The sequence below is a fragment of the Lolium rigidum genome, chromosome 5 (genome assembly GCF_022539505.1).
Source record: "Lolium rigidum isolate FL_2022 chromosome 5, APGP_CSIRO_Lrig_0.1, whole genome shotgun sequence".
Classification (NCBI taxonomy): domain Eukaryota; kingdom Viridiplantae; phylum Streptophyta; class Magnoliopsida; order Poales; family Poaceae; genus Lolium; species Lolium rigidum.
In genome coordinates, this window is record NC_061512.1 from 31,463,013 (window position 1) to 31,475,221 (window position 12,209).

The window sequence follows — 12,209 nt, forward strand, 5'->3', positions numbered from 1 at the left end:
CGTCGCACGCCACTTCCTGCCGCCGCCTTCGATCGGATGAGAACGCCAAGAGGTTGCCCTGGACGCCCTCTCTCCGCATAGCATATCCCATCTCTCCCATTCGGTCTTTGTCGCCCTTCACCACGAGCTCGAAACCCTAACCTCCGGCGCCCGTGAATTCCCTCCGCTGTAGGCCTCCACGATCTCTGTTGAGCCGACCCAGAGCTCTGCATCCGCCTCCATGTTTTTACAGCTACAGGAATCGGCTGTGGGTGCCCGCAATCGTCGCTGCCAATCCCGTCTTAATCAATTCTGGCCACCGTCCATGACGTCGCTACTGACCTACCTCGCCCAGCGACCGTTCTGAGAGCTTCCTGGTGAGCTCACGTTCTTCCAAGTCCTTCCTCTCTGTCTCTTGTTTTCTGTAACTTTCAGCAGCCAGAGAGAGAGAGAGAGAGAGAGAGAGAGAGCGCGCTACAGCAAAGAATTCAGTTTAATCGGACAGAGCAGAGATATATCGGTTCTTGTAGTTCAATGTCAGGTTGGGTAAAAGATGCTTCTAAATGGTTGCAATTAACTTCTATACGAGTGGTGTACTGATATAAATACCTGTACATGCACATCTCTGACTTGAGTTACACTGAACCTATTCTTCCCGCTAGCAAAGAAATAAGCTGAATGTGAATGCATCCAGTACTCCCTTTCCTGGTGTGCAAATATCTTGCCGAACCAAACCATCTCAATTCGAAATTCAAGTGCCAGCAGAATGTAGTGCCCAAAGTTTTAGATGTACTCTGGTGGCTATGTTCAAGTGACTAGAGAGAGAGAGAGCTACAGCTCTTACTGCAACTTTCAGCAAAATAGAGTGACAGCAAACACTTTCAGTTTAAGAAAAACAGAGCAAAGGAGCTTCAGCTATTTCAGTTCCACAACCTCTTCAGTAAAATAATCCTTCTAAAATGGCTGAAGGTAGATTGTAGTTAAATGTGTTAATCCTTGTACATACAGATGTCTTAAGCCAGGCTACACTGAATCTTCTATTCCTGTTAGCACAGAACCGATCTGAATACATGTGAGTATGTTCAGTACTTACATGGTTATCTCTTTTGAAACTCCATTTGGATGTTGTGCAAATACATGCCAAACTGAGACATCTCAACTCAAGTTCAGTAAACAGCAGAGATCATTAGTAGTCATAGTACTATTTGTACTTTGGTGGCTAGGTTTAGATTCTTAGGAGAAGAATTAGAGCCCAGGGAACCATCAACTCTGTCAGGTGTTTAAACTAGTTGATGTAGTTCAAAAACTAGAGTACTTAACTTCTAAACTCTCTACTTCCTAACACATTTCAGAGATTTTAAAAGACTAATTTCGCAGTCTGCTGTTTTTCGTTTTCAGAAGATATCTGAACTTGTAAAATCCATAACTAATTCATATAAAATCGGAAAATGCAAATAAGATATCGAACTGTCATCTGTCTGTTTGTTTCAAAATCATGCATCATTAAACAACCTAAACTACTGTTTATAATAGAAGAACAAAATAACACTTTTATGTAATCATGGAGTTAATTCAAATGCTCTCTACAGTATTTGAACTCCATTTAAATTGATGAATATGTCTTAGGATAAAATAAAAATATAGTACCTAATTAATATGTCATGTCATCTTTCTTGTATGCACATTGCATCGATGCCATGTGTTGATTGTTGTTTTACCTTTCCGGTATTTGCTTCTTCGCGATTGATAGAGCACATACCCGAGATGATGAAGATCGACAACATCGAAGATCAATACTTGTCCATTGACGAACAAGCCAAGTACAAGATCTTCAAAGATCCATACTTTCTTATCAATGACAAAGGCAATCCCTAACCTGGTTCATATATGGTTTCGAAATGCTTTTACTTATGGTTCCTACATATTGCATATGATTCCAATGTGTTTTATCAGCAGGTTTAGTTATCTTATGTGTTGCATTTACTATCCTTGTAGCCTAAATACTCTGATCCACTGCTCCCAGCAAGACTAGGTTTGAGCTCATGTGCATTGCTAGAGCCGTTGTATCGAATATGCTTAGCTATGCTTAGTTGACGAATTCTGATCCATCCGGTTGATGAATCAGAGCTGCGATTGAACCTAGTATGGCAGGATGACGTGGTAAGATCAGTGATGATAATTGAACATGTTTAAAGACTTGGATGGGCCGCCACGTGGTGATTTAACTCGTTCTCGCCGATACTAGGACCTGAGGTTCTCGCCTTCGAAACTAAGACTGAGTGTACAACCACACAATGCCCATGGGAACCCCTAAGCCCGAACTTGCCTAGCTTACCCATGAGTCAATTAGATTGCGAGTTTCATTTGGCATTCTGCATGGCGAAGGCGTCGAAAAGGTTTTCAAAGGTGCATCATACATGACGTGGCCGAGGTGAAGGATGCTGGAACTGGATGCCCTGCGCACAATGATCGGGACCGCCTCGGAGAATGGCTACCTATGATGACGGAGTTTCCCAGTTAGTTGACTCATGGAATATGCGAAGCAAGAAAAAGGTTTTGGTCGACCACCCTCTGCCGGCACACCAAGGAAGTGTGTATCGTACGGTGCTAAGAGTCGGTCGGTGCGTGTGGGTAAAGTTGTACACCCCTGCAGGAAGGTCGGTCGGATCCGTGACGTACACAACAAGGAATACAATGCGTAGTTTAGACTTAGTCGTATCCGGTAGGATCTCTTCCTTGTAACCCTAGAACCGGAGCATTTATAAGAGGGATATTGGGAGCCCTTGCGGCAAGTAGAACGACACCTCTCATTGTAATCACGCACTTGTTACCTTATAGAGAATTATAGCACCACGTAGTATCTCGCCGCCGTTGCGAGATCTGAAGCTGGGTAACTCGTATAACCCCGTCCCGGTACTTCTCGCCCCATAGCTCCCCCTCTCTCCCCTCAGTGAGGCTCCCCTCACCAGAGTACCGTCGAATACGCAACGACAAACACCATGAAGGACGAGCTTGCCGACTAGCGCGAGAAGAGCAACATGAGCGTCGACGACTGTGGCTACTTTGAGTAATACCACCGCCCGGTGGCTATGGCAGACACCATCGATTTAGTTTTATGCTTAGTTGATTTTTATCGAAAATATAATAAATATGAATGAAATTTAAATTTTCCATTTGATTTTTTTTTTCAAATTTTATTTGGGGCGCGAGTTAGAACAGGCGCGTCCCAAAGATGGCACCACACAGCTGCATCCGCAAGCGATAGATCCTGTCGCTTTTGCCGAAGGTTGTTTCGAGGACTAGCTTGGAGAGATGCTCTTAGCTTGTATCCAAATGATCAGGTAATAATGCTATATCCAATATTCTGATTAGCTATAAAAAAGGCAATCGATTATCATATTAGAGCCATTCCACTACTGAAGTATTTTATTTATATCTTTTTATCTTTTCTTGTTTTACGCTGCTGCTTCTTGTTGTTACAATACTTTTTTTTTTCAAGCATGTAGGCTTGGTATCCGTTTGTCCTGCAGCAGCTAGTGGGTCAGCAGCGAGTGCCACGATTCCATCCCATTCCATCATCAACGGCTAGTCCATTCACCATTTTCGGATTCTGCTCCCCATCCCTCCAACACGGCTCCTCAACTTAACCCATCGACCACTGTCCACTTCGCAGCTGGCTTCCTCATTAGTTCGTGGTAGGAGAGTAACCCCGTTTCTTGTCTCCGTAGTGATTTCGACGACGAGAAAAAAATGCAGCTACTTTCTTTTCATGATGTGAGTATGTGACTAAAAGATCAGCACCCATTTTCTTACTGAAAACACACATATGTCTAAGTTAGACAGTCTAACTATCTACAGCAAGATGTGATTAGTTGCCAGCTGAAGAAGGCAGTCACTGTTTTGTCTAATCTTGTCCAAGTTCCCTGCTGCTAGTTCACCCATGCCTTTTTCGAAAGCTACCGCTGCCGTGGACCAACATCTGCGGCGGGACCACAGACACGCCCGGGCCCACCAGTCAGCGGCGCTACAGTGACCCGCCTGGGACTCCCCGTCAGCGCACACATGCGCGCAAATAATTAAAGGCAGCTACCTTCTCCTCCACACCTCACTCTCCCAAGCTCACTCTCACTCTCACTCACTTCAAACAAACCCCTCCCAAAATCCCAAGCAAGAACCAAACCATGGCCATCAGCCACGGCAATGGGCACGCCGCCGCCCTCGTCGCCGCGGCCGCGCTCCTCCTCTGCTCCACCGCGTCCATGGCGCTCACCCCGGACGGTCGGTACCGCCCGCATTTCGCATCCAGTCTCTTATCCCTCTCTGGAATCCCCAAAACTGATGGATGTCTCTGGGGTGCAGGAGAGGCGCTGCTGGAGCTGAAGACGGCCTTCAACGCCACGGCGGGGAGGCTAGGCAGCTGGAGGCCCGCCGACGGCGACCCCTGCGGCTGGGAGGGCATCTCCTGCTCATTCCCCGACCTCCGGGTCCAATCCATGTACGTACGGCTCTACCTCGCTTCTCAATCTCCCCTCCGCAATCTCCCACATTTCTCATCCTAGTAGAATAGATCAGATTAGCATTTTCGGTTTAGCTTGCTACAAGATTTCCCCCCATCCCTGCTCTCGATTGGATTATTGCGTGGTGGCACGGTTCCCGATGCGTTCTTGGATTCCTTTGCCCGTGAACGAGTAATCCGTATCTCAACTTTGTCTTGTGTGTGGGGCAGAAATCTGCCCTATATGCAGCTCGGAGGCATTATCTCGCCCAGCATCGGGAAGCTCAGCAAGCTACAGAGACTGTAAGATTTCTCCACCCTCTAGTTTCAGCAGGATGCATGCAGCACGCTCTGACATTTCCTCCCTTTTGCTGCCCCCTCTTCAGAGCTCTGCACCAGAACAGCTTGCACGGCTCGATCCCTTTAGAGATCAAGAACTGCACCGAGCTCAGAGCGATGTATGATCTGGTCTTGGCACTTCATTTCCATTTGTTCTGTAATTTCATTGGGTTGCCTGCCAAAATAAAATTTGGGATGTCTATTATTCAGTTACCTTAGAGCCAACTACCTGCAAGGGGGCATCCCGCCGGAGGTCGGCGAGCTCGAACACCTCACCATCCTGTACGTTCTTCAGACACCACCCTTGTTTATGCTGCTGTTCTATACACTCCAATTCTATGTTTGTCGGGTCTGATATTTGTTACTCTAATGCAGGGACTTGTCGAGCAATCTGTTGCGGGGCACGATACCGGCGTCGATCGGGAGCCTGACTCATCTGCGTTTCCTGTGAGTTTTTTCTGGTGCAGTGAACCTTCTTGGCATTGCTTAGCAGTTTGAATTAACAGAAATGCTGATGTGGAACTTGTTTTTTTTGTTGGGCTAGGAATGTGTCTACCAATTTCTTCTCAGGGGAGATCCCCAACGTCGGCGTCCTTGGAACCTTCAAGAGCAGCTCGTAAGCTTAGCCCCGACCTCCCCATTTCTTGTGAAACTTGTTCTTTTTTTTTGTTGGGCTAGGAATGATGAGAGAATGAGATAGCTTAGCTGTTGCAAATATGAACGGATGATGTCTTTCTAGTTTTATCAGTTAGACTTAATTAGTAATGTATATATTGGAAATTCAGAACATGAAGCTACTCCATTTCTAGTGCACTAGCTTAGCTTCGATTTTATCAGTTAGACTTGGCTCTTTTTTGTGATTTACTACATCCATACCAAAATATAAGAGGCCTACTGAAACTTCTTATATTTCGAAACAGACGAAGTAGTACAATCTTAACATTGTGCTTGACAAATGCAGATTTGTCGGAAATCTCGAGCTCTGCGGGCTGCCTATCCAGAAAGCATGCCGTGGAACCCTCGGATTTCCTGCGGTGCTGCCACATTCTGACCCCCTCTCCTCATCTGGTAAGTCTTACATTTCACTGTTTGAAACACGCCACCTTCCCAATGATGGGAGCAGCTTTAGTTCAATGTGTGTGACTAACTGATTTTTTTTTTTTTTGCTCAACAAGCAGGTGTTACTCCGATCAGCAGTAACAAGACTTCACACTTCCTGAATGGCATTGTGATTGGCTCAATGTCAACTATGGCTGTTGCGCTGATCGCGGTAATGGGTTTCCTCTGGGTATGCTTGCTGTCCAGGAAGAAGAACGGTGTGGACTATGTAAAAATGGACAAGCCCACTGTCCCGGATGGTAACGTCTCACAACATCACTTGATAAATTTTGTCAAGGATTGCTGAATGGAAGCTAATTGTAGTTATCTGTGATATCCTTCATGACTTTAGGTGCAAAGCTTGTGACGTACCAGTGGAACCTTCCGTATTCATCGAGTGAGATTATTAGAAGGCTAGAGTTGCTCGATGAAGAGGACGTGGTTGGTTGCGGCGGGTTTGGTACAGTGTACAAGATGGTGATGGACGATGGCACGGCATTTGCCGTCAAGAGGATAGACCTCAACCGCGAGAGGCGGGACAAGACTTTTGAGAAGGAGCTCGAGATCCTGGGCAGCATTAGGCACATTAACCTCGTCAATCTGCGAGGTTACTGCCGCCTCTCCACAGCCAAACTGCTAATCTACGATTTCATGGAGCTCGGCAGCTTGGACGGCTATCTTCATGGTAAGGCCTATCTTCTTATACTATTTCATGATGATCGTTGTGGCTTGGTGCGAATTTACTGCTGGTTTAATGCCGTTCATGTTACCTGATGCTTACCACACTGGGTTGCCAATGGCAGGAGACGCACAGGAGGATCAGCCACTGAACTGGAATGCACGCATGAAGATTGCCCTGGGTTCCGCTCGAGGGCTAGCGTATTTGCACCATGATTGCTCGCCGGGGATCGTCCACAGGGACATCAAAGCCAGCAACATCCTTCTCGACAGATTCTTGGAACCCCGTGTATCTGATTTCGGCCTTGCGAGGCTGCTCGTGGACAGTGAGACCCATGTCACGACTGTTGTGGCGGGTACCTTTGGGTACCTAGCTCCAGGTACTTGTTCTTTACCTTACTAGTCGACATTGTATTGCATTATATGGGTATTTAACTACTATTTATTCAACCTTTGGGTACCTAGCTCCAGGTACTTGTTCTTTACCTCACTAGTCGGTATTGTATTGCATTATATGGGTATTTATGCTTTTTGAGGAAAAGATGTTTTGTTCATTTTTAAACATATTATATGGATATTTGTATTACTCTTTCCATGGCATTTCCTAAAAACCTCATCACAGTAGACAGTTGTGTAGTTTCAAGTTAGACTTACTTGACACAAATTTAGATTCCTCACGTTGGGAACAATAAATAGCTTGCCTTTCTTCTACTACCTCAGAGTACCTGCAAAATGGCCATTCAACTGAGAAATCAGACGTGTATAGCTTTGGAGTGCTTTTGCTGGAGCTGGTGACAGGAAAGAGGCCTACTGATTCTTGCTTCCTCAACAAGGGACTCAACATCGTTGGCTGGGTAAGGAATCCTGAAGTCTGCTTTGCAATCTGAACTTGACAGATATCTTTCAAATGTGTCACTTATCATATATTTGTCTTTAGCTGAACCTCAAAGCACTCTGAATCCTGATTCCTGAACTTTGCTTTCTGCCTACAGCTGAACACGCTGACAGGGGAGCACCGTCTGGAGGAGATCGTGGACGAGAGGTCGGGTGACGTGGAGGTAGAAGCTGTCGAAGCCATCCTGGACATCGCGGCGATGTGCACAGACGCTGTCCCGGGGCAGCGCCCCTCGATGAGCGCGGTGCTGAAGATGCTGGAGGAGGAGATCCTGTCCCCGCCTCTGAGCGAGCTCTACTACGAGCAGCATCTGGAGTTTTGAGTGAGCTCTGAGCGAGTGTATCAACAGTAATTCCTGCTTGCTTGTGATGGAGAAGAAAAAAAAGTTTTGTAGATACGTGGAGGAACCGTGTAGGACTGTTGGCTGGACATTTTCTCTCGTCTCTAGTTGTTCCAAGTGTGCCTTGGTTCTTGGGACAGAACCATGTCACTTAGTCACTTGTTTTTTTGTACATAGATACTGGTAAGACATTTGATCTTTCCTTTTTTTTATGTTCTTTTGCAGTTCTTTGTCTGACCAGTTTTTTTCCTTCTTTCTAACCATTTCGACTGCATGATTACATGGACCAAATCACTGAAGACAGGTGAACATTCAGACCAAAGTGGAAAATTAGAGGGAATCACTTTGTCATGACCAGTTAACTAGGACTAGTACTCTGACCTTTGTCAACAACTTTATGATAGTTTAGAATCTCATGCACTAGCATTAGACTCCTGGTTTGCGTAGTTTATTATAGGGAGAGCATGTTACTTGCTGAGTGGCTCCAAATATTCCAGTCTTGCACACGAATCTTGCACAATGCTCCAAGAAGAATAGTACCAGTAAACATGTGCATTCCTCCATGTCATTTGGGATACCGAGCTCCTCGTCATCAAAATCTCCATCCTTTTTAAGACAAGGAATGCATCTAAGCTTGGTAGCTTGCAGATGAGTGAGATCTGAATCATGCCATGTTTAGTGCTTCAGACTCCGAATCACCGTGCTTTGTACATATAGTAGATATTTGATTGTTCCTTTTCTTTTTGTCACGTTTTTCATCTCACTAGTTTTTCGTTTCTTTCTTTACCATTTTGAATTTATGCACTTGAACCAAATCATGTAGGAGAGGTAAGCTAGGTTACCATCACCATTAGACAGGGATGAAAAAGGTTAACTACTACTACTTTTGCGGGCCAAGGTGAAAAATTAGATGCAAAACTAGTTCAGAGCAGTTAAGTAGTAATATATCAGACCCATGCTTAGGGAATTGCTGTTTTTTTTATAAAAAAAGCTCATGCGTCAGGGAATGAAGAACATGTTACTGGATGCAAATATTGCAACCTTGCACAAGTATCATGCACAATGCTTCAAGCAGAAATGGCAGCATTGGTTGAATTCATCCATCCATGCCACATGGAAAACCGAGCCGTTTGGTCAAAATCTCCATTCCTTTTGATAGAAGAACTGCAGATCATGCTCGATGCACAGTGCTCAAGATCAAACGTAGAAAGATCAAAGCAATTTCTTCCTGGAAACTAGAGCAAAAGAAAGAAATGTGTTTTCAAACCATGGTATGGCATGCAGATCCAGGTCAGGAACGGTCGAGCCCACCTTTGCCTGCTGCATCTATCGACATGAGTACATGACACAATGAGAGGGAAGGACACTGCACTACCTCGAATCATTTAAATATATCACGTGTTGTCAGTCAGACAATTGCTTGTAGTACTATGTAACTAAGGGCATCTCCAACCGGGCGACCCAAACGGACGCGCTGGGCCGTCCGTTTTGGGCCGTTTGGGTGGCCGAACGGACACCCGGACAGCGCCCCGCGTCCGCGTGTCCGTTTGGGTCGCACGCTGCGCCCAACGCAGCGGCCACCCAATTTGGCCATTTGGCCTACTTCTTTGGAAAATAGACCATCTGGCCACAGATACTTTATAAAACAATGTCTAAACCTAGAATAATATCTCATAAACATGGAATAATATATAACAAACATAAAATATAGCAAATAGCATAAAATAGTATCAAATGTAACATGATAAATCAATTAAAATGTGCCATAGTTTGAGAAAAATATAAAAATTACAATTGAGATTGTCTAACTCAATTTGGGCGCTCGAGGATCTCCTTCTGTCTCTTCTCGAACCAAGCTCTCTTCGCCTCACTCATGTTGGTCAAGTCGGCGTTCATGATGAGGTTGTCCTCGGCTTGGCGTTTGAGCTCAACTTCCTGCGCCTTCATCTCCATCTCTTTGGCCCTTGCCATTGCTTTGAGCTCAATTTCCTTCGCCTTCATCTCCACCTCTTTCGCCCTTGCCACTCGCTATGAGCTCAAGTTCTCTCTCTTTGAGCTCAAGTTCTTTAGCTTTGGCCTGGGCCTTGACCTCTTCAATCTCAAGCTTCTTCGCTGGACATCAAAGAATTTCTTCCTGTCCTCTTCTTTCTCCCGGCGCCTCCTCTCATCCCTCTTGTCCGTGGACACCTCTCTGCCCGCATGCATCTCCTTCAAAGTGCCATACAATAGCATGGACGAAGCATCACGCTTCATGTCGGCTTTGGTTGACTTGTGGCCGCGTGGACGACTTGCACGAGAAGCGGAGCTACCGCAAGGCTGCCCACCATCAAGGTCAATGACCGTGGCATCTTTGGCGGGGTTGTTGCCAGTCAAGGTCGCCATGTACCCCTCATACCCCTCCTGGAACTTGGGGGTGCCCTGGAGTTCCTTCCAACAATGAGGGAATGCAAAGGTCTTGTCTCCATTGTTGGCTTTGTAGAATTCCAAAGCTCGCCACACCTAGAGAAAAGCGAGAGAACAACGATAAACATATGTGCGAATATCGGATGATTAAGTTGAGGTTAAGAATCATACCAAGTCCTTCATACCCATGCCACTAACGGGGAGCCGCTTCGCGTGCTCATACGCCGCCTGGAACTTGTTGCATTCCGTTTGAATTGTTCCCCACCTCTTTTGGATCGATATCTCGCTGTGGTCGCTCTCAAATGGCTCCTGTCCATATTTGCGATGTTCATGGAAGTATTCATAGATCCGGCGCCAGAATGCGGTCCCCTTCTGCTCGGCACCTGTCAACGTATCTTGCCCGATGGTCAACCATCCTTGGACGATCACCTTGTCCTCCTTCTCCGTGTAGTTGGCGGTTCGTTTGCTTACCCGGCGAGCTCTAGCTTGTGCAGCTGCGGCTTGTGTGAGGCCCTCAACGAACAACGGCTCCTCCTCGATGTTTATGCTGCCGGGGCAGGCAGTTGTGCCCTCCTGTGTGTCAACGGGAGGTGGCTGGGGAGCCTGCTGTGTCGAAGGATATGGCAGGGTGGCCGGCATCGTCTGCGCGTAAGACGGAGGGGCCTGCACGATCGACGGTGACTGCGCGCGCGCGGCCGACAAATCGTCGAACAGGTTGCGTGCATCGGCCATGGCAGCTGCTGCCAGGTTCTTGGGGCCTTTGGAGTTCGCCGGCGCACGGTTGAGGTCAATGGACGAAGGTGACGGCCCCGACATGGACTCTCCCACCTCCGGTGACCCATCCCGTGACTGGTACGCGTGCCGCCCAGAATGCGCCCCCAATTCCTGCCCAAACGGGGCAGACGGTGGGCCAGTTGATCTTGGAGGAAGGGGCAGGGTCACGGATGAGGCCGAGCTCCCCCGAGGCCGTGCCGGTGCCGGGGATGAGCATGTGCTGGCCGAGCGCTGAGTGGCCGTAAAACAGCATGGCCTGCGCCTGCTGCTCTTGCATGACCGTGTTCTTCGCCTGTGTTTGGAGTTGGAGGAGGTGCTCCGCCGCCCGCACCCGCACCCGCTCCTCCTCGGCGGCGGCCTCCTTCTTCCGTTGATCAGACGCCCTGCGCCGGTCCGCCCGCTTCTTGGACTCCATCGCCCTCTGCTCCGCGCTGAGCTCGGGCTTCGCCTTCTTCGTCGGCGGCCCGGGCTCCACGACCACCGGAGCGTCCAGTTCAGGAGCCGCCTCCACGGCAGGAGCGGCAACGGCCGCGACCAGTGCCTCCTCTCCGATGGTGGCGGTGGTGGCGGTGGCGGCGGCTGTCGCTTCGTCGGCCATCTCTAGGTTTTGGGAGTGGAGTGGAGTGTTTCTGTTGTGGGAGGCAGACAGGCGGGCAGGGGCGGAGAAGGGGAGGACGCGAGCGACCAGCCTTTCGCGTCCGCGGCCACGCAAACTCGTCCAAGATTTGGGCCGGGTTTGGGTCGTCCCGGACGCCGCGGCCATCCGTTTTAGGGATGGGTGTGGTGACCCGGCATACCACTGCATGGTGTAGTATGCAAGTCTGATACAACACCAATGAAACACCGTTCCACTAGTATTATATCGCTCAGAGTGGTACAACAGAAACATATGCGGGTCCAAGGCATGTCTATAGAATTACAACATCTACTCTATTACATAAGATCAGCACAGACCTCCTACTTTACAATGAGGTAAATCCGCAAATAAACTCCGGAAGAACGACTCGTAGTCTAATTCTATCACGAACTCTATTTGTAGAGTATTTGACTAGCTATAGAGGCTAAGAATAGATTCTAGCTAAATAGGAGCTAGGTTTAGGAATTGAGTTCCCTTCTATGGCTAACTAAGTTTTCTCCTTGTTGGATGTGGTATCCGACTCCTCCGACGAGGTCCCGTCTCTTGAAGTAGTTGTTGACTCCTCGGCCTT

The 12,209-nt window shown here is 47.6% G+C and overlaps 1 protein-coding gene across 1 annotated transcript; it reads left to right on the forward strand.

The window, feature by feature from the left end:
- The first annotated feature begins 4,160 nt into the window (after positions 1-4,160).
- Positions 4,161-7,806, forward strand: LOC124655807 (LRR receptor-like serine/threonine-protein kinase FEI 1). The gene is made up of 13 exons (XM_047194648.1): positions 4,161-4,257; positions 4,339-4,474; positions 4,706-4,777; positions 4,861-4,932; positions 5,024-5,095; positions 5,189-5,260; positions 5,358-5,429; positions 5,775-5,881; positions 5,992-6,171; positions 6,264-6,596; positions 6,715-6,969; positions 7,310-7,443; positions 7,582-7,806. Exons 1-13 carry the CDS (start codon positions 4,161-4,163, stop codon positions 7,804-7,806), a joined length of 1,827 nt encoding a protein of 608 aa, XP_047050604.1.
- The last annotated feature ends 4,403 nt before the right edge of the window (positions 7,807-12,209 follow it).

Excerpts from the sequence above, each read along its gene's own strand:
- LOC124655807 (XM_047194648.1), top strand. The coding sequence starts at position 4,161 with ATGGCCATCAGCCACGGCAATGGGCACGCCGCCGCCCTCGTCGCCGCG. Across the intron at positions 6,172-6,263 it reads CAAGCCCACTGTCCCGGATG|GTGCAAAGCTTGTGACGTAC; the intron begins GTAACGTCTCAC and ends TCATGACTTTAG. Across the intron at positions 6,970-7,309 it reads CTTTGGGTACCTAGCTCCAG|AGTACCTGCAAAATGGCCAT; the intron begins GTACTTGTTCTT and ends CTACTACCTCAG.